Here is a 23,378-nt window from a genome sequence, read left to right as displayed (position 1 = left end):
CGCAGATGGACAGAAGAATCGGCTTTGCATTGTTAATCAAAACGAGGCGTCTAACAGAATAAACAACAGTAATGCTTTACGGAAAAACTAATTGAAATTAAACTGTGGCTGTGCTGTAATTCGAAAAATGCATCTACAGGATAGCTGAATCCCTGAAATTTAGCATTGCTCTCTGTGATTATAGTATAGCATATGACTTAAAATGAATGTCTTAAACATAAAAACATTTAACTTCGGTAATGTGATGTACTTTAGAGTGAAACCTTCCATTTAGCAAGATATAGGGCCCTATTTTAAGAGCGCTATACCTTGAGCGCAGCGCTATGTGATACATCATACATGCAAAGTCAGTGGGCATGGCCGTGAAGTTTTATCTTTTCATGCAAGCATGCGCTAAGTTTAGGCACAAGTGGGTTGGTGAAATCGATAGCCCAAAGCTCTAATGGCCTGTATCAAGTGCAATTTAATTCTAAGGTTTTTCTCCGGTTATTGCACCATATGCATCCTATTATATATTCCATTCCCTGTCAAGCAGCGTCAATATAAATGAAGACAGCCAATTCTTAAGAATTCGGTATTGTGTAAATGGGCTGTATGTAATGCATTAGAAGAAAAAAAATACATGTCCTTGCTGTGAACTCTCTCCTGTTTTATCTGCCATAGTGTTTGTGTTCCATAGCTATGGTGTTTAGCGGTGAAATACTATAGAGGAAGTTTCCTCCTGCCTCCAGATCGCAATGTATGTGTATTGGGGGTCTGAAAGTGAGATGAATTGAAGAAATGTCACATGGTTTCAAACGTGACCCCATTGGATGGGTCAGCCTGAATACAATCAATATATTTGAGCTGCAAACCTCTCGAACTTTAGGTTTCAATTAAAACTCCTCCAGTTTTTGTCATGTGATTACTCCTGACCCCCACTGATATCCCATTTTCCCAGACCCCAGGTGTTTGTGTCATTACGTTGACCACAATGTTGTGATTTGCAGTTTGTGTGCATGCTGAAATTCAGTCCCTATTGAGTACGAGAACACTCTGCAGAACTTTACAGAAATGACTGAGGTGATACCATGGTGTGGTGTCATATGGCTTTGTTTTTTGGCTTTTCCATGGTAAAGTGGCCCCTAAAAGAATCTGGAAACTTTTTAGGTGACACTAATATCTATGAATGTCATTGCACTAGACTAAAAAAAAAATTCAAACCAAGAGGTATTTCTTTTAAAGGAAAATAGCACAAGCACACCTTTCAAGCAAAACATTTCACAAAAAGAAGTTTGATACATGAAGACAAGTATTTAGGCACTTTCTGGTTATCAAACATTAGTCGAAAACATTAATAGTTAATATAATTAACTACACTTTGGTTACTCTGCTAGGACACTCCCGTGAGGAGAACTTGGGAGGAACTGACTATATATATCCACTAAAAATCACATTGACACCAGTTGGTTAAAATTCATTGCATTAATGGCTCAAAAAAGTGCAGTTACTTTTCAGAAAAGCGCTAGAAGCATTTGAACTCAGATGACAACTGATTTGATACTTTACGTAATGTAAAACTTTCAGATATTTTTAAGTGTGGCTTAAGTGTCAGAATACTTTTTTAGGGCTAAAGTATTTTTAATGGTAATACCGTGTACTTTTTGTAAGGGGAATCAAAATACAGTAAGTCTCTCATTAGTAATGCACACTTAAACACACACACACACACACACACACACACAAACACAGTTTGATCTAAACTACATGCGCATTTAAAACTAAAACTGTGTTTGCCAATGAAAACATGCCTGTTTGATAGGTATGTTAGGCTAATGTCAGCTGTCCACGAGTGCTAATCCCATTATTTGTACTCTAAAAGCTCTAACTGCTTGTGTGACCCCAACTCCACTTCTCAAGGACACCTCTCTATATGTGCTAAACACATACGATGAGCAGTATTCACCTGGGAGAATTCTGGCTATTGCAGACCACAGAATCCCCAAATGGCCCATACAGCGGACAGCGACCATCGACTAAGGTCAACAACCTTAGCTAGATGCCTCTGGTGTCTTAAATGTCCTATGGCTGAAAGAAACTTAAAGGGATAGTTCACCCAAAAATTCTGTCATCATTTATTCACCCTCATATTGTTCCAAACCCACATGATGACATTTTACAGTGTTTATTAATCTTGTTAAATTATGATTTATGAAAAATTAGTTAGTTCATGTTAGTACATGTTAGTACATTGTTAATCGTGTTACATTAACTGATATTAATATACAGTATATAACTTCATTTTAAAATGAATTAGTACTGTATATGTTAAATTTAACATTAACCAAGATTAATATGTGCTGTAAAAGTATTCTTCATTGTTAGATCATGTTTACAACCTTATTGTAAAGTGTAACCTATGGCTTACTGAACTAGGAATATTTTAAAAAATTATTTTGAATACTGCAAAAGTACTTTGATGGTATCAGATGGTAATAACATGCTACTTTGATATGGTACTAATATCTCCGTGGATTATCTATTTATGTTACATGGTATTTAAATGGTACGCCAAGATACTTCACATACTGTAATACCATGGTACAGCCACAAAAACATGGCATTACAGTACCATGTTTAAAGTCCAAAAAAACATGTTAGTACCATAATATTTCTCAGTACTTCTTGTTAGTTCTCATAGACATTTTTGTAATGTTTACCACACTAGTACAGCATTTTGCCACACCATAAAACAGAGCATTTCGAAAACGAACTCCATTACCGCATACTTTGGAAAACGATGATGTTAGGGCACTGAAAACGGAGTTTTCAAACAAAAACGGATTAATGTGGACATGCCCTTAGTTCGTATGCAAATTAGATGCTTAAAAGAGAACACAATGCTTTCCAGATGATGCACGCTTTTGCATACATCTCGGCAATGTATGTTTGCTATTTGGGAAATTACTTGTGCAGTTACTTTTCTACCATTTAAATGCTTGTACTGCAATACATATAAGAGTAGAAAATGAATGCCCTTTGACAGCATTTTGAGACTTGTGCAAACTGGCCAGAAAAAACTGTAACTGTGAGTTTTGGATTTTGCTTAAACGTTGGTTCCACAGGCCATATACACCATATATATCAAACAGATCACATGATCTCACTCCAGTCTGTTCCTGTTAATTGACAGCTCACTTCAGACATAACCTCAATCTGACAGCATTTCTGTGTCCATATGTGCATGTGTGTTCATGTACAATAGTGTGTGTGTATGCAACAAAGACATGAATATGTCTGTGCATATGTATGTGTGTGCTGGGCTGGGGGGTATTACTCTGGTCTGACAGGGGTAGATTCAGAGGCCTTGTGGTAAAGAGCTCTATTTGCATTTAAAATGTCACCCGCAGCAGCAGACACCTGTTAAAGGCTAGAGGAGAATCCACACAAATCAAAGGTCTGACCCTGCGGGAGAGTCCACATTACCGTGCCCACAGGCGACTGATGCTCTGCTCGCCCCGAGATGCCCGTACAGCCCTGTGCTGAGGCGATACGCTCTTCATACCGTGTTATTAGTCCATAAGCCTCATATGCAGTACCGCAAAAGGTTAATTCTGCAGATTGTTATCTTGTTTGTTATATCAATGTTTTCATGACACATCTCTTGTTTTTCTAACATTTATAGATGTTGTCATACCCTTGGTGTTATATACATAACAGAATAATGGGTTCAAATCTGTTTTTTTTTTATTATTTTTATTATTTGAATGACAACAAAAATAAATAGGCCAAAATGTAAAGGGTAAAGGCACAACACAATGTGAAAAACACTAGTGCAATCTTATACAAGACAGCAATATTTAACAAACATTTTATTTACTATTATTATTATTATTATTATTAATTATTATTATTTTATAAATATAATTATATTATTATAAATTGTTATTTATTAATAATTTTATATAGTAATTAAAATGAATTATTTTTATTATATAAAAGATTTAAAATAAAATTATTTATTACATTATTTTTTTAATTATATACTTTTATGTACATTGCTTGTTAGCCACATCCATCCATCCATCCATCCATCTTTATTTTATAAGTCAATATATTCCCATCTGTAATGCCACATTAACTGAATTCTACTGGAATTATTAATTCAGTTTTTATATAATTCTATATTAATAAACATCAAGATAACCGTGGTAAAATCACTGTACAGCCTCACTGTAAGGCTTATAGCTTTAATATACAACAACAACAACTACTACTACTAATACTACTAATAGTGATGATCAGAATAAAGCATACATTTGAAAAAACAAACAAACAAACTAACAAACAAACAAAAACTGTATGGTCCACTGTAGTTTTCCAAAAGAAAAAAAAGAGAGTAAAACAAAAGTAAAGTTAAACACTTTACAAGACAAAACGAAACAAACAAATCAAAAGATTGGTTTAGCCATCAGCAAACTTGATGCACAGAAAATATATTGCAGAATGGTATGCAGCATTAAGTGTTCTTATTTAACAGCATGACTATGGTAAAAAAAAAACTGTAGAACAGTACAGCAGGTGATGTGCATTTGTAAGATGTCTCTATGCTGAATTCTACTGGACAGATGTCAAAGAGGCACACTTCTCTTTCTGAATTCATTGTATTACAAATGAAGCTTGAATTGTTTTCTTTTATTAATGCATAAACGGGGGGCCGCTTTCAAGCTCATCAAAAGCCTCTTGTTGACAAACAGAAGGATTACAATCTTCAAGAAAAATACTGCTGTGTTTATTGCCGATGTGTCATGCTCTTGAGAGAGAGAGATGGAAACAGTGATGGAGGGAATGAACGCCCTCCCTCCGCATCCACAGATATATAAAATAGGCTGTAGATAACACAATTTACTTTGCAGGTTGAGCAGATGAAAAAAGTGGCATCGCAGGCAGAAAAAGGGGGAGGAAAGGAAAAAAAAAGCGTGTGTAGACGCAGGACACACACTCATATGAGGGAGGTGACAGGAGGTGAACGAAACGCTTGACTCTCCTTAAAACACCGCTCAGCCTGGCTTTCAATCAAAGAGAGAGGGAGAGAAAGAAAAAGAGAGAGAGGAGAGGTCTATGTGCATATTTCTGTTAGGCAGGGCTTAATTTGTGCCACAACAAACCAAATCCAAAATCCAGCACCTCTGGAGTTAGATCCAGTTCCTATTTTTGTGGATCCCCACCTCATATGCCTTTGAAGGAAATTTATGCTATGATCTGTTCGTATATTTAATGAAAAATCAAGTATAATAATAATGTCAATGTGAACGCTTCTAGCTATGCAAGCTTGATTTTGTGTCGTTGCTTTCTGAAGTGTATAACACCGCAATTCAAAACTTAAAAGTGCGCATTGCATTCTCAGCATTGCCATAAGGTGAGCTATAGCAGGCATTAGCATAAAACGAGCGTGCATACATGCATGATCTTACACTGATTATGCTTAATTAGCTGACATTGTGTAAGGTCATGTAAATGCCTTAAATGGCATTCTTTTATCATAAACAGTTTAAGCAAAAAATGATGACCACAGGTAGGTTTTTGCTCATTAACTCGATTTCACTCTGCATGTACTGTAAACTTTTAATGGTGTTTTTACCACCTTATGCAATGTGCGCAAGTGTTGTGCGAAAGTCTGTTAAAGTTTTAACGTAAAAGCAGAGAAAAACCTGATGATGTCCCTGCAGTTTTCTTCCATTGTCAGATTTTTTTATGTGCTGACTTTGGTAGTTATCAGCAAATTGGTCTGCACATTTAAACACACTTACTGTGTTGTTTTATCAGTTTTCTCATTCAGGTCGAGTACTGTCATAGCAGAATAGTTTCAAGAGAATTATTGCTCTTCAAGTTTTCAAATATTCAAATATTTTTTTAATCTTATTTATAGTGTGAAATTGACTTTATATATACGTGTGTCTTGTGGTGCTATTAGCTAATCAGCATTGTCACAAGGCGTCATTACCTTGCCACCCACCCATCCCCCCCCCCAAACTTGCTCCTTTCTCTTCCCACCATAAACAAAACTGTCCACACTACCAGAGCCCAACATCACTGTCGATCTTAATGGGAGCGATCAGTGTTGGCATGTCACGTTTAGTCACGGCACACGCTTGAAGTGTCAATTAAAACATCCGTTTTCATATATGTTCTGTGCCCCCCCGCTGCATCCATCACCAGTGTTTGTTCTGCGACCTCATAATTTACAAGTTAAGCACTGGTGTTATGAGACACAACTTTGTGCCCTTTGAGAAACTGTAAGGCACATAATGAGTCTGTGTGATTACAAATAAATCTTAACGTTAGATGCCCACCCCACCCCCAACTATCAAAGACCCCTGTCTCACAACCACCAATAAATTAACACTCATATCACCTTCAAACACACACACCCATGTACACATTGAGTCTGCCAGTGTGAAATTTCTCCTGGTTAGAAGAAAAAGAAGAAAGAAAAAAAAAATGCCACGAAAAGGACAAAACCACGAATGTGGAAATTCAATTAATTTAAAGCTCCAATCAGCAAAGAATAAATCCTTGGAAGATCTAATTACTGAAGCTCTCCGAAGACCCTGGCCGACCAGCCAATCTCCCTCATGTTTGAACAGCTTGATGAACTCGGGGACTGATGGATATCAAGTCATTTTGTTTAATTTATAAATGGATTTTCCCCTAATACTTAAATTATCATCAGTACAACACAATGAAAATGGGAACATTTGGAAGGCAAAGTCTATAAGAGCCCTGAAAGGCATTCCAATGAGGAACGTCATCCCTGCTATACAATTTGTCTAATTAAATTCGGGAGCGGGGTAAGCCCGTGTTACAGTGCTGCCGCCACAAGAGGCCCCTCTGGAGAGTGCGGGGCACACTTCTGGTGCTTTTAAGTCCACTTATAGTCTTGATGCATCATATAGACCAGTTGGTGCAACATCATAGATCACTGACTTCAGAAAACAACATGGCTTAAGGTTTAAATAAGCACAAAACAAACAAACAAACAAACAAACCAAAACAAAGGAAAGGAAGGAAAACCAAAATAGGGAGCAAAAATAAAGCACAAAATCACCGCAAACCAACCCGAGGTTGCATGCATTTAATATGCAATATCAGTTCTATAATGTCAGCTCTAAACTCTAAACACTTTTGTGGTTAACCTGACATATACAGTATAGCCACGCATAGGGCCTATTGTCACCTGGTCTTACCTGGCTCAGGTGTCTCAGAATGAGAGGAAGAGGAGGCAGAGCTGGCCCCATCCTCAGTGCACTGAGACAGCAGTCCTCTCCCCGGCGGAAGTTTCATGCCCAGCTGCTCAGCCATCTCCACGTGATCACCCGGATGAACATAGTCAAACACACTGCTGCCTGTCAGTTCTACCTGCAAAACCAGAAACAGGAATGGAATGGCAATTAGTGACCCTGTTAAAGAGTACATGTGAATGGGATAGCAAAATTTTACTGTACATTTACAAAAAGCAAGCTCATACGAAGAATTTCGCTGCACAAGAAAGTTCAAGTTTGGCCAACTCTGACCTGTGAATTTGGACGATGAGAAGACGAGTGACCAATAGAAGGTTGAAATTTCACACTCTGACCTCTTGGCTCAATACAAGTCAAGTCAAGTCATTTTTATTTGTATAGCACCTTTCACAACACACATCGTTTCAAAGCAGCTTTACAGAAGATCAGGCATTAACAGAAGATAAAACTATAGTATCTATAATGTCTTAGAGTCATCATTGTGTAATACAAAGAATAATATTTCAAAGCTACATGTTTTATTGTTGCATGAAAGTGAGTAGGTATGTCATAACATTTTGTAAATAATATTATTTGGGATTTGAGATATATCATTTATTAAAACCAGAAGGCCTTGAACTTGACATCATATTCTTATCCGTTCCGGTGTCTAAAGTAATTTTGCTTGCTCAAAGCCTAGTGTGATTGCAGCCTAGTATGTTCCCTGGAAATCGAATCCATGACAGTTGACAATGATAGCGCCATGGTCTACCAGTTAAAGTACAGGAACAGCACAAGCATCCGCACAAGCACCAAAACTCAATGCGTCGGAGCTAACTGCAAAACCAAGGTTCCAGCTCTCTATAGTTCATAAATACACCGGATTTTCAACAGAGTAAAAGCTGTTAGTAACCAAATAAACCATAAATTAGCAAAAAACCTAGCTTCAAAAATAAGGAACACTTCATTATACCTTTCATTAATAACATTAACAAACATTATTACACAATAAGTGATCAAATAGTTAAAAATACCATGGAACTTTGGTTCATATTTGTTAATACATTTTCATATATGAATGTTCACGACCAACTGACCTGTTAAGCATTATGCAAGTAAGGGATTTTGAAGATCAGACAGTCTCGTAAGCATTATCGCAAAATAAAACCCAGACAGGTTTTACTTTAAATTATTTTATTATGTAAGAAGAAAGACTGTTCAAAGAACATTACAAATTTAAGTGGTGAAACACTGTTTACATACTAAATAGCTCAAAATGCTCAAGTGTCTTGTATTCGCAAAGTTGGCAACCCAACCGCAGTGATATGAAAGCACAGCTCTGAAAGAAATCGGTTGACCGCAAAAACAAAAAAAATCAAAATAATGACAACTCTCAGTCAAGTATTCCAGAGAGTTGTATAATAATGTTTGTTTACTACTAATTCACGAAATATACTATAGATTAGTACCCAACTATTTTCATAGCAAGTTTAATGCTTTTTTCTGTAGCACGGTTACAAGCACTTTTTTTAATTTTTATTCTCTCCTCCCATAAGAGGTTTCCCTTGCCTCTTTCTACCATGCCGAGACACAACTTTATGCTCTTTAGGGGCAAGAGCTTGTTCTATTAATGAAATAATTAGCGTGCGCTAGTCTAACCTTTAAACACGCTAATTTACTAAGCTGGTGAAAAAAAAAACAGATTTACTGTTGCTAACTGGGGATGACAAGAGAGAAACAACAGGCAGTTAAAGTATGTCTGGCTCTGCTGCAGCTCTGCGCTTCTTAAATATTCTATTGTTATTTCAGTAACGCCTGCCCTGCACTGTTCTGTGATCAGATCCACATCTGCAGGGACCCACGGATTACATGAGAATAATCCCTTTAATGTCCTATCCCTCAAAGCAATTTAGTCCTTCACAAAGTATTATTCCGAGCAGTAATGATGAATTAAGGGAGGGGACGATGACATAAACATGGTTTTATATTATTTTGGCACAATAAAAAACTATAACTTTATAACAAACTTCCAAATGCTGCACTCTATTTAAAGTCAGAATAGTGGAATATTCCCACTTGATATCTCAGACTTCCGACTTTTCCGATGGTCGGAAAATTATAAATATAAAAAACTAAATGACAATGCTAAAATGATTATTTTACAATGAAGATCATTGACACACCTCCTTCTTGAATGCACACAGATCTTCCAACTTTTGTTCGACTAGTTTTTTAATACATGTTGCTGGTTCTATTGGGAACAATTCACCAGTACACATTATTCTATAGAAAATAAGTGTTTGTGTTTGTAATCTTTAACACGCAGAGAACACTTCCAACTCGGAAACTTAACAGGTTTTATCATGTAACGTAGGAACTGACTCATTTTTGCCTTTTTGTTTTTTTGTTTAAAAGTGAATGTTTATCATTAACTGTGCATCTCCCTGTTTGCGCCATATTCAAGAGACAAATACGCACAAATCTCAGCGAAGTCAGATCTGAAAATTTTCCACATTGGAAGTCTGACTTCAAGTTGCATTCTATTGCACAAGAAAGATTCAGAACAGAAACATTTATTTTCTTTCGAATAACATGCATGATGAAACTTTCACAATAAGACCATCAACATTCCAAAAGTAAATAGGGTAGATTTTGAATTCATGTTAAGTTTTAAAGCCAAACAGAAGGTGGAATAATGTTAGAAAACACGTATTACCATATTATATGTGTGCACCTGTGTAGTTTCTATGGAACGATTTTGCTTAACTTTTACTGTAAGACATACAGCAAAAGCCCATGAGAACATACACCAAAACAACTTTGCGATGAGACCACCTACAGTCTGTCTCACTATCTTTGTCTCCTTTTTACTGTTTGGCTTCTCAAACACTAGAAATACCACAGCAGATCTACAATTCTTTGTCCCTGGGCATCAAAAAGCTGCAGGCACAATCCAAGTAAGACTTTCTGGATATTTCTCTGGAAAACTGACATTCTGCCTCTATCCAGTAGACCAAAGAATTGAGGATTCTTTTTGAAGAACTATAGAGGAGGGGTTGAGGTTTTCAACTGGCTTACAGACACCTGCAGTCCAATCCCAACAAAAGGCAGAAACAAGCACTTCACTAAAACAGAAAAGACATTTCACATCTGTGTTTAACCTTGAAAGGGCTGAAAAAACCCTATGGATTAAAACTAATTGGCTAAAAGTCATCATGAAATTGATTTTGAAACCCATTTTACTTACATAATGTGACGTATTTGTGAGTGAAACAGGATATTCAACTATGTCAAACTGATTTTAATCATCAGGAACTGAATGGATTGTAAAAAGTAGCTGTTCCACACCAGAAAAGAGCTAGACATGAACGCGAGTTTCCAGTATCTTGATGTATCCCAATGGAAATGCTTGTTTTTCAAATTTAATAGCTAGTTATTTGCTAGTATTTGACCAATATGTGTTATTTAATGGCCGGTATACAGTAACAGTAGCCTAAAACAATGACTAAATAGCTATCAAGCTATTGGTTAGCATTAATTCCTGCCTAAGTGACATCAGCCGAAAAGGAAAGTCGTTTCAGAGGTGGTGCAATTATTCAATTTTAATGAAGGATTTGGAATAACATGCACTGATGAATTGTGCACAATTACATGAATTCTTGTTGACTTTTAGTTTAAATAAAGTGATGACAGTCTCCATGTGATCGTGGAGAGAATACATTACAACAAGTGCTTTTAAAAAATGTATTTCAGTACCAGATGCAAAGCTGTCTCTCTTTCGCAAGCTCCGCACAGACAAAACATTTGTGTCCATTATAATTCATGAACACGGCCCCCGTCGACTATTTTAACAGTATTAGAATGAGCCCACTTTACAACACAAGTGGCTGCACAAAGCACTCGTCTTGCCTTAATCTCTGTGATATGACGATGGGCGAACAATGCTCACAGAAAATAATATCGGCTCTAATATTCATTGTGTGGCAGGCTGGTGCGGTAAAGTGATGTCTGTAACAAGAGAGGGCAGATTATGCTCTGTGATTGCAGAAAGGACACTTGGATTACGGAAGGAGGTTTTGCATTGTAAATCAGACCTGGCTCGCTGGAGAGGGGCTGCGGACGGAGCCCACCAGCAACATGCTTATTTTGAAGAAGGTCACTCAATAAGAGGCCCCCCCACACACTCACCTCTGGCTTATTAAGACTGACTGGCACACCTGATTCTCCAAACAAGAAGAGAGAGAGAGAGAGAGAGGAAACAAGGAAGGAAAGAAAACAACTATTTTATTTTATTTTCGGGTTTAAAAAATGAAGCCCTTAATTAGTGAGGTTTCACAAATGTCACCTGTCAGATATGAACTATTCTGCTTTTTCAGAGCTAAAATCGCCAGCTGTCAAATTTGAAAACATGATGGGCAGGTTACTTCCTGTTTTCTGCTCTTCCTTTCATTTTTCTCCCTCTTTAACATAGGCGGAGCTAGGGGTGTGGCCACAGTGGCATTGGCCCCATCTTAAAACTGATTGGCCCCTTCAGAGCCCCTGTCCTGGACAATTATTGGCTATGGAAAGCCAAACACTCCAAAAGTGGTTTAGTGCTGAGCAAACAAATTAAATTCTCTATTACAAAACCCTAGAGCGCATCAGTGCCCCCTACTTTTTCAGATTATTTTCGGTGGTAATCGATATTATATTACAAATGCTGTTGATTGAGCTGAACTTGTATTGAACCTGAAACATTCACTTAATTTGGCACATATCTAATCTCTGCACATATTGGCCCCTCCGTATCCCCCTCTTTAAGAAAATGGCTTCTTCTCTGCATAATGATTGAGCTACTCTAAAACTGACCCATCCACCTAGCCCGGCCCCTTCTCCCAAGCTCCGCCTCTCTCTCGTTCCAGTGTTGCCACCTAAATGGAAGCTTTACCTCCCTCTGTGTCCTCCAGTGATCTCTTCTGCCCTGCTCTGTGAAGCTCAAGAGCCATGTCAAGTCTCACCAAACCCCTCCAAACGGCAACAGAAAGCTGCCAGCACTCATTCTCTCTTATTGTGACACAATTACCCGCTGGCATTAAACACACGCTGCCACGGCCCTCACCTCACGCTTCCTGCCAGTTAACCTGTTTGAAGTCCGTGAGTGTTTGACCCCATCCATGTATGCATATTCACAACCATGACTCACTTTCCAAAATAAAACACCCACCTGCTGCAAATGTTAATATGAGATTGGTTGAAACAACCCCTTACTTTCGAACTTGGCCCATTGATGCTAAATTCTTTTTATTTAAAAGCACACTGGTGTATTAAAAGGCCCCATAAAATCAAAATTGGAGTTTTGTGGTTTTTAGTTCATGTCTGTTAGCTTTGAGGCCCTTTTATATGCCACTGTACCCCTAAAAGTTGACAAAACAAAGTTACTGTATGTAGCTATATGTATTAAAAATGTAGTCTTTTTCTTTCAGCAAAATGGACCAAAAATAATGATGACTCATCTTGCACTCGGGGTCGTATGCAAAAAAAAAAAAAAAAAGAAGGAAATACATCAACACAGAAAAAAAAATATACTACGCAGGCCAAGCAATTTCTTAGGAACTTTAGTCACAATTTTGCTATTTAACTTTGTACTACATGCAGTGCCACCCTTAAAAATCTAAACACGGAAAAGACATCAACAAGAATTCCTGAGGGATGAAAAAACACATTTGAGGCGGGGGTAAAATCTCTTCCACTTCCTGGAAATGTCAGTGACTTTAAAAAAAGTATTAATCAAATAAAGTGATGTTGACTGGAGGGTTCAGAATTAATTAATGCATTTAACATAAATGTGCTAAATGGAACATTATACATTTGATAGCATGTAATTACTCCTTTAATAAATGATTCATGTTATATTGCCATCAATTGATAACGCTTGTGAATCATAGAGCGATTCAGCGAGAGCTCGTCTGGACTCTGAGATAGAGTGTGTGGTGTTCAGATCATTGGTCCTTCTGTTTTTGTTCCAGCTGGGAACCAACATTCCTGATTAAATTATGCAAACCCTGCTGCACAGACCGCCCAAAGCTAGAACCAAAAAATATATAAATAATAATCATTAAAAAAAATGATAATTCTGCCAGGTTGTTCTACAAAGCTGAAGCTGAGAAGACCTACCAGATATACTAGCAGATTATAAAATATTACTTAATCTTTAAAGAGAGCAACTTAAAATGTAAAAAAATAATAAAATAAATACAATTGTATTTTTAACTAGTGTTAATTTGGAGAGCTTTCAATGTAAAAATGTATTATTATATGTAGAAATTAATATTAACCAAGATTAATAAATGCCGTAAAACTATTGTTCATTTTTATTTAATGATAATTATTGTGTAAACTACTGTTAACAAATACAACATTATTATAAAATTTATAAAATAAAATAAAGTTAAATAAAATAAATTAAAATAGTAGTTCAAGGCACTAGCAACGGCAAGGTTGTGGTGTTGATTTTCACACAAATACAGTATATAAAAAGTAAGTCTCTTTGGATAAAAGCATCTGCTAAATGCATAAATGTAAATATAAAATAATAAAATAATATAAATATTTTTGGACAGTAATAGTGCAGCAATATACTGATTAATCGGTATTAATATATCGACATTGCCCAGTAATCGTACCGATATCCCTTGGTGGATTAACAAAGTCTTAACAGCCTTATGAATGGAAGATGCATGTTTTCCCATATTTTAAGTGAATTTTGAGTCAATATTTTATAAAATATACATTCATTCCAGGATTTTTGTGGATGTCTGATTTGCTATTATCGGCCACTTCTGTTGTCACGATGGCAAAATTTCATAGAAAAAAAAAGTTCTCGATACCAATTTCGATACCACAGCAAAAATGTTCTAATATGGTCATTTGCTATTGAACAAAGTCCTTTAGCCTATTTAAAGTTACATTTCAATGTAAATAATAAATGAAAAGAAATGCATGTTTCCTTCATGTGTTTCTCAATAAGTATGCGTTGCTTAAGTGTTTATTTTTTCACAAATACTTTTTTCCTTTGTAATTTTGGTTCTAGAATTCCTTGTTTTAAAGTTTAATTTAATTTCATCATCAAAATGGTGTCTAATCAAATAAATTATTAAAACTTTGAACAAGTAAAAAATAGAACAATTACTTTTCCACATACCATTGCATTTAACAAACTTTTATTCAGTACAAATGCACTCTTGTTTGTGATATATTGCTAAATTTTTATCATTATTATTCATTATTATTATTAATATTAATACAGTGAATATTACATTTTACTATACAATTGCAATATATTTCTGGTGCAATTTCTTCAAATTGTAGGCGCCTGGCTTTTATTTTGAATCGTGCTTTTATTTTGATGTGTGGTTTTGACGGAAGCTTTACTTCTAACAGATAAACAGTTCACTACATGGCTCAGTGTGATCGGTAAAGCGCAAATGCTGTGATTTAATTATATAAACATATAGTCTACATGTGCTTTGCGCTTCACAGTGGGTTAGTGCTCTGCTTTGTAATCTCATACAACGTGAATGATTCTCAATGTCTGTGGAGTTACCAGTGTATGAGCAGTCTGCTTCACACATTCATTTAAAGCATGCAACTCGAAAGCAGACTAAGACTGCAGCCTTTCACAGTTTAATAATATCACACTAGGACATATTAAGATTTTAATTTGATTAATTGTCCATTTCAGTGTAAAATGAGTAACAGAACACACACGTGTCAATAAGCATGTGAGCATTTGAAAACAGTCGTGTCAGTCAGACAGCGGTCATGGACTGAATTAAGTCGGTGTTCTGAACTACTAAACTGCAGAAACACTGGTATCGTTACCACTGAACATTAGCAATTAAAAAAACCATATCAGCCAACCAATAGAACAGATTTCACTATAAATTATGATTGACAATACCATGATTAACCTCTGCTTTATATACGGTCTGATCCATTAGAGTTTTTGGTAAATCATCTGATTAACGATCCTAAAAAATAATAATAGTGTGCCACAGAAACGGTATTATTGTTGTATTGGACACCAGAGAGGAGAGATATCCCTTGGAAAACAAAAGCCAGCAGAGGCTTAAAGGAAGGACATAATTAAGGGCCAATCGGAGCTGTCTTCTATGAGCAGAGACCCAGGGGAGCACCTCTCTACCTGTCTGACCTTGGAAAATGGGAGTCCTTGGCTGAGCAGGTGACCTCGTGATCTCCTCTCACATCCAATCTCCCTCACCGACAAGAGAGGCGACCTTCCTCATGCAAATCCCATCTCCCCTGTGAAACGCAAATAAACTACAGCCTAATAAAATATTTTTTAACGATGTGAGTAATTTTTGCCAAGGGGTGGAGTCGGGGCTAAAATTTAATATGAGATCACAAAAGATGTTCCAAGCATTGATTCTGTAAATTAATCTTATTTATCTGCCTTATATTAAAAGCATACTGCCAAGAATATGAACGAAGATGGCTTACTTCAGTTGTCTAATAACCAAATGTAAAAGCCTTTTGGAAAGTTTTCACTTTGCAGAAGGAAAATGATACATTTTCAGGGAGACAGTAGCACTGTTCCAAAAGCTTGTGAGCTACCTCGCAGCCTTCTACATACACATTAGTCCGTTTTCAGTGTCCTGACATTTTTGTTTTCCAAAGTATGCGGTTATGGCAAGCGTTTTCGGAAGTCTTCCTTTTCGGTGGAGGAAAACGGTGTTTAAGTGTGGATGAGAGGTGTAAACAGCAAAATCAAGAAGTTTTTAAACTAAACAAATTGGTAGGCCACATCCACAGATTACTTCTTAAGGTGTATGAAGCACACATACTGTACACTTTAGGAAATATGACAATTTGTATGACAATTAATTGTGAAAGCCCTTAAAGAGACAATTGTCATAGCCCTAAAACAGACAATTAATCGTCATAATCGCAATTATTTGTTTGAGAATTAATTATCAGCCAAATTTCATAATCGTGACAGCCCTATGGTTAAGGAGAGCTTTTTCAAAAGTCTTCAGAAAATGTCATTAAAATTTGGATGTGAGGTGAAAACATATTAGTGTGGACGTGGCCAGAGACTATTTAGCAGAGATGGGTCACTTCTATTAAAATGAATTGGAGAAATTGGAACGCCCAACGATCAACGGATATAGAAAGGAAGTCCTGCCTTACACGTAAAAGAGCCGATCACCTTTTAGATACTCGAGAACGTGCAAGCGCATTAGCTATACAAGCCAGGAAAATGTTGTTTTTTAGCATAATCTGAGATAAAACACAATTTATGATACCAGTGTTGTCAGGTTTTACTGTTGATTTGAAATGTATTCTTTGATTGTAATCTTGACCAACCGTTTTGGAGATTTTTCATTCTTTCCCCATTCAAGTAGATAGGAGCTGCACAGGCATACTGCTTGTTTACATAGAAAAATAGCTCCCCATGAGCGTTCCAAAGATGGCCGCCGAGTGAACAGATTTGCCAAAAAGACTTGGGCGTGGCGTAACAGGGCCGTAGCAATGAATCCTGGGCCTCTTGACTATATATTGCTCTGGGCCCATTACCTTTTAAAGAAATACAGTTTCGAATTTGCTGTGGGCCCCCCTGGACCTTTGGGCCCCTAGAATTGTTGCCTAACTGTCATGGAACATCGTAAGTGACTGATTTGGAAAGTTCTACAAAGGTAGCAACTTTGCATGCCACACAAATAACACTTCGAACGGAAGACTCAACTTTTTGTTAGTTTCACTAGAGTTTGACTTTAGCATGTTTCTAAGCTAACAGTGTGATTCTCTAATAAGGAAAATACGTCGCAAACACCTATTTTGGACAAAATAACACTTTTTTTTAATTGCACATTATTTTAAAATACTTTTCAGTATTGAATGAAATATAATTTTTTTAGAATCAACATATCTCTCGCTTCGTGAGCTCTTTTTCACTTTGGTTAAATGCGATGCTGCCTAATTTTAAGGTATCTTAGGATATAGTATAATTAAGTTTTCTACCTTTAGGAACAAACTTTGTTTCTTGAGAGAGCCTATGATGCTTTAAAATCAATGCACCTCAACAGGCAGAACACTAGCTTTTTGAACACAGCAAGTGTTTAAAGGGATAGTTCACCCAATATGGACATTCTGTTCATTTACTTACCACTATGTTGTTTCGAGCATGTATGACGTTCTTTCATCCGTGGAAATGTCAGGCAGAATGTTAGCCTCCGTCACTATTCACTTTTATTGCATCTTTGCAAGTGAATGGTGACTGAAGCTGACATTTTGCCAAACATTTCCTTTTGTTTTCTATGCAAGAAAGAAAGTCAAATGAGTTTGGAACAACATGATGGTGAGTAAATAAGGATAGTATTTTCATTTTTGAGCGAGCCACTCCTTTATGAATAAGTGTTGTTGAATTATTGCACTATTTTATATTGCAACACATTAAATGAAGTAAAAAAAACTAATCATTTATTTTGCCTTGACACTGTAGATTCACACTGCATGAAGTAACTGAGCTGAGCACCGAGCGGCGGAGTAGTATTTGTCAGTCAAACAGAAAGGTCTTCTAATTTCACAATTCAAACAGACACACTGTATGTTTGTCAGATGGCTTCTTTTCTCATTTCCCCCCACGTTCCTGGTCTCTTCAGATGAGGAGGAGGGTTAGGCCATCGTCTCGGCTGCTCTATCACCTGGATGTGGCCGTATCTATCACCGCCGCACTATTAACTGGCAAGAGCTTTTCTCAGGTCCACTCGAGTGTTACATAGCTCAGATAACAGTAACCTTTAACTGACAGACAGACGGGGGAGATGCTCCGAAGCAGTAGCCCACCTCTCTCTTTCTGTCCCTCTCTAACTTTAATACAGCGCCACTTCCACACAAAGCCATAATCTTCTTCCCCCTGACTAAAGCCTGTCACTTTGGGAAAAATGGAGGGCATGAGTAGTCTTAGGCCCTTTACCTCAGGCTATGCATATGAGCCATTAGACAGGCGGCTCTCCACGGACCATCAGTCAATATTCCAACCAGTCATTGGATCAGTGACAATTAATCACAGTAGCATCAAACTGAAGAGTATAAAACAAGCATGCATTTCACTGAAAGGTAATAGAGATCAGATGAGGAAAATGCATTGTGCTCAATTAAAATATTTTTTTATTCTTAGTTAATATAAATAAAAGTTAATCCACAAAACTGAAAAGTTCAGTTTGCATGCAGATTATATGGTAATTTATGGAGTTGCAGGATGTTGTACACAAATACAGAGCATTATATACTGTATATACAGTTTATGAAGCCTGCAATACAGTATAACACATTATAAATGTATTTATAATGCCTTATAGTACACCTTACAATCGGTAACATGTTGTCATAAATAATTGTAACCACAGTAATAATACATTATACTTACTTATAGTTATACCAATAATTATAATGTATTAAAACACTTTATCAACCCTCTAATTTAATATGTTTAACTGTCGCATTATTCTCTTTAAATGCATATTCTTAAATAGGTTAGTATTATAATGCATTATAATTGTGGTTACATCTGGTTATGAAAAGATATAATGGATTGCATTATGCATTGCCATACATTAAGAATTCATTTGTATCTATGAAGCCTGCATATATAATGCATTATAAATGTATTAATAATGCCTCATTTTAAACTTTATAATTAGTTGTTGATGTAATATTGTTGCAACCACAGTTATAACACACCATAATGCTTGCCTATTCATAGTTACACCTATAATTATAAGGCACTCTTTATTTCCTGTGTTACATCTTGTTAGAATGCCTTTTACTTTTTAAAAGCACAACCAAGAATAGTTTATTATTATAATGCATTACAAGTGTGGTTACACTTATTTATGAAATAATATAATGGATTGCAATATGCATTGCCAAATATAAACAATACATTTGTAATGCACCATAGGGAAATTAAATCAAAGGTAATTAATGGGAATAAACCTTGCCTACAGTACATTAAGCATAAGTTTGTGTCTATATATAATCTTTGAAGCCTGCATATATAGTGCATTATAAATGTACACATAATGCTTTGCAATATACCTCATAATCAATTGTATGTTGTCAAACGTAATTGTAACCACAGTTATCATACATTATAAAACTTACCTATTCATATTTATACCTAGAATTATAATGCAAAAACATTTTATCAACCCCTAATTTCATGTGTTACATATTGTTAGAATGCATTATACTTTTTAAGTATAATCATGAATAGGTTAGTATTAAAATGCATTATAAGTGTGGTTGCACTTATTTAAAAAAATGATATAATGTTTTGTAATATGCATTGCCAAACATTAACAATACATTTGTAATGCACCATAGGGAAATTAAACCAAAGGTAATTCATGGGAATAAACCTTGCCTACAGTACATATACAAATCATGTATTTGATTTGGGTTTGATTTGTGTGTTTCATTAGCGCAGTGATTACATGCACCTGGTGTGTATATGTATTTATGAGTCTTTTGTGTGCATGTCTGTGTTCATCATTTCAGTGTAGAGAAATGAAATTCACAAGCAACACCTCTACCCATTCCAGCCATGGTGGAACAATGGTGCAGAGAGACAATAACTTTAACAATTAACTTGGAAGGACAAAAAGGGTAAAAATCTCCCTGTGCTCTTTTCTTCAGCGTGCCTGATTTTTATCGAGTCCACAAAGCTCCCTTAGATCATCTTAATCCACTGTGGCAAAGTAGCTGAGTATGAGATTCAGATTGTCTTAGAAATTCTGTGCAACCAATCAGCTCCCTGACATTGCTTTTCCCGTCAACCTTCAGAACTTGTGACAGCAAAGCCAACTCACAAAGGAGAGCAAAACCGGCAAACCCAGCGTTCTGGCCGCTTAATCCACTGAACAAAGATCGAGCTTGACACTTCTGAGCAACTTCACGTCCAAATATTTTATCAATCACAAAATTATATATATATATACACACACACACACACACACACACACACACACACACACACACACACACACACACACAGTATATACACTATATAAAATAACCTCAATACCCCATTCAGACAGAAAGACACAAGAGAGGATAACTTACATTGTTTTTATGAGAAATTTAATATCACACTAAGGTTAGGATTGTACTTTGGATAGACGTGGAAATGAGCAATATAGACGTATTTTGTTAAACGTTTTCTTTTTACGTATTCATAACTTTAGAAATGTACAATATTTATGAATCCTATCATATGGTCTCTGAAGACATGGATTATAGAGAATGAATAAAATTGATTACTTATATGATCAATGTTATGGTGCTTTTGTGGTGGTCATTTTTTGAGCCACAGCATATTCAGAAAACTTCCTTTTGTGTCCTACAGCAAACAAAATGTAAAATTTAATGAATAAGAAATCATAAAACAATTACAGAGTTTACAGAATAAGGATTTGAAACTTTTGTCTTTAAAGTTGTTTAAACGTAAAATGATTATGTTTTAGCTGTTATCAATACGTCAGTTTTGTACGTTTCAGTGTCTATGCAAATGTACGTGAGATAAAACCACACTTTAAGTAAGAATACAGAATACTCAAGAGATCACATTGATATATCATGATAAATGTAATTTTTTTATATATTAACGGGTTTTCCTGGCTCAAAATGAGGCAGAGGTGTGTACCATCCTGATCATGTGCACACATACACTTGTACCATGCCTTTCACTGGCTGAAGCAAACACTTACAAGCAACATATTTTAGGTGTTCTAATAATTAGATGATTGAAGGAAATGACAATTATCAACTTATAGCATATTTAATTAAAAAAGCTAACCTGTTCAACATTAAATTAATTAAATACAACATAACAGCTAATGTGTTCATTTATAGTTAACAAACAGCAAACTCGATTAACCTCTTAAACCGATAATAAGATCATCTCTGATCTCAGGTATGTGGGTGGATATGGTGGGAAGGGACGATGTGTAGAGACCAATCGGCCACAGTTTTACAGCTTGGAATGGACTGATTGGTCTTGACTTACCATGAGCACAACTGAAACAGTGCTGGATCTTATTACTTGTTGTAACATCAGAGCCTCTAAACATGAGATGTATATGTTTGCATTTTTGAGAAAATCAAGATTAGGCATGGTTAGTCATTTTTAAGTCACTGAAATAAGGCCATGAAACACATAATAGATTTTGTAGTTTTCGCTCACAAAATTTACTTTTGTGAGACACTTTTTCTTCTTCTGAAGTAAATTCACAGCGTCTTCTTCCAAAAATGATAATGAGCTCAAACAGGAAAGACTGTACCTCTCGCTGGTTTCATACGGATTACACAATCAGAGAATATTTGATTTCAATTTAAATCGGTTAATTTAAAAGAAGACAATTCAAGCTTTCTATAGACATATTTCTCATGTCTGCGAGGCAAGTATACGCTGAGTTTCGGTTCATTTTCGTGACGCGCTCCAGACAGAAGTTCACGGAGACCGAGACGGAAGAAAGCGCATTCTGTATGATTTCTTTATTTTACAAAACCACAACATTTTGCTGTTATTGTGAGTGTACACAAATAAAAGTAAACCCTTTATAGTTTCGAATGATGTCTTACTCTTATCTGTATGACCAAAAATGACAGAGTATTTCTTTCTGCTGTTATCAGGGAAAAAGTCAGGTGATCACGCCGGCACCTCCGGTGACCACAGAGGATTGACTATGTTATGTTATCAATATAAAAAAACAACTCAAACAGGAGCAATTCAAATATTGAATTTTGGGGGCATTTACGACCCTGCACGATGCTATTTTGAGCCAACGCCTGATTATCTTGCTTGTTGTTAAGCTTCATGGAGGGCTATTGCCAAAGTTCTGCTGGCTTTATGGAGATTTATTTATAGTGGTTTAATTTCACAGCAGTGGCAAACAATGTCGAAGTTTAGGGCAAACATTATCCTTACCTGGCTAACACAAATGAAATCTGGTCAGGTAGACTTCGATGATGCTCCTCATGGCGCTTAACTGTGTGGAAGCTGTGACAAATAATGTCAAAGAGGGGCAGGGGCTCGTGTGGTCTCGCAAAATTACAACTTAAATGCAGATGTCGGGCACACGTTTAATTGAGAATTGATACCACGCTCCAAATTTTAATGAAAACTAAAATATAAATTAAAATATAAGAAATTACTTGCAAAAATGGCACTTATCTAGTGAAAGAGGGTGGGTGCTTGAGCACCACTTGGGGTCTACTGTGTACGTGACTGCCTGAGTTTCATCGACAGTCGGAAGTGGCACGAAATTTGACGGAGGCGGCCGCCTCATAATTCTCTATGCAGTAATGCCTGTTTTTGGATAATCATGGGGATTAAATACTATACAAATGAAAGGCACTATATCCCATTACTAACAAATGATTGATAAGTCTGGCATCAGTGCAAAAACGTCTTTAACTTTTGTAATATGAAAGACTTACAGCATGGCTTTAAATGATTAATTTTGACTAGATAAACTTAATTCAAAGCTGTAGTAAAAATAGTGATATATATACAAACCTGTGACCGCACATCAGTTGCATTCTATATCAATGGGGCAAGATGTGATGTTTTGGGCATGTTATTTGTCATTTTGTTGGCAAAATCTCTACTAGATGATACAGTTCTACTGTTGCACAGTATATACAGTACCATCCTACTGCCTGGCCAAAAATATTTTAACTTGAATAAAACAAGTTAATTTAAATCTTACCACATGAAGCACATTTTAGGTTACCTGACAAAACAAAATCATTTAAAACTGTTGTCTAACTGCTTTTGAGCAAAAAAATAAAATAAAAAAAATAAATAAAAAATGCTAAAAAATCTAACACAAATCACATTTCCATTAATAATTATGACAGTGGACCAGAACAGCAAGTAGATATAACCTCAATGTAAAGGAAAAAGAAAAAGAGAAATACAGAACAATGGTGCGGCACACCTCCCGTTCCAGAACTCGGCTAACCTCTGTCCGTTTCCCCCTCCCTCGGCCCGCCATAGAGGCCTGTTACAGATCACTGGCCACTTTGAAAATCAATAAAATGAAAATCAACTCA

The 23,378-nt window shown here is 36.2% G+C and overlaps 1 protein-coding gene across 2 annotated transcripts in view; it reads right to left on the bottom strand.

Annotated features, from left to right (window-relative positions):
- The window catches only part of LOC127411510 (neuronal PAS domain-containing protein 3-like), a 400,645-nt gene that overhangs the window by 59,440 nt on the left and 317,827 nt on the right, over positions 1 to 23,378 (bottom strand). For both annotated transcript variants that reach the window (XM_051647156.1, XM_051647155.1), the window contains exon 6: positions 7,227 to 7,398. In XM_051647156.1, coding sequence (XP_051503116.1) covers positions 7,227 to 7,398 — 172 coding nt within the window. The remainder of the gene's footprint in view (positions 1 to 7,226; positions 7,399 to 23,378) is intronic.

This window comes from Myxocyprinus asiaticus, chromosome 20 (genome assembly GCF_019703515.2).
Source record: "Myxocyprinus asiaticus isolate MX2 ecotype Aquarium Trade chromosome 20, UBuf_Myxa_2, whole genome shotgun sequence".
Classification (NCBI taxonomy): domain Eukaryota; kingdom Metazoa; phylum Chordata; class Actinopteri; order Cypriniformes; family Catostomidae; genus Myxocyprinus; species Myxocyprinus asiaticus.
The sequence above is the reverse complement of the archived record's forward strand: the minus strand, read 5'-3'. Positions and strand labels throughout refer to the sequence as shown.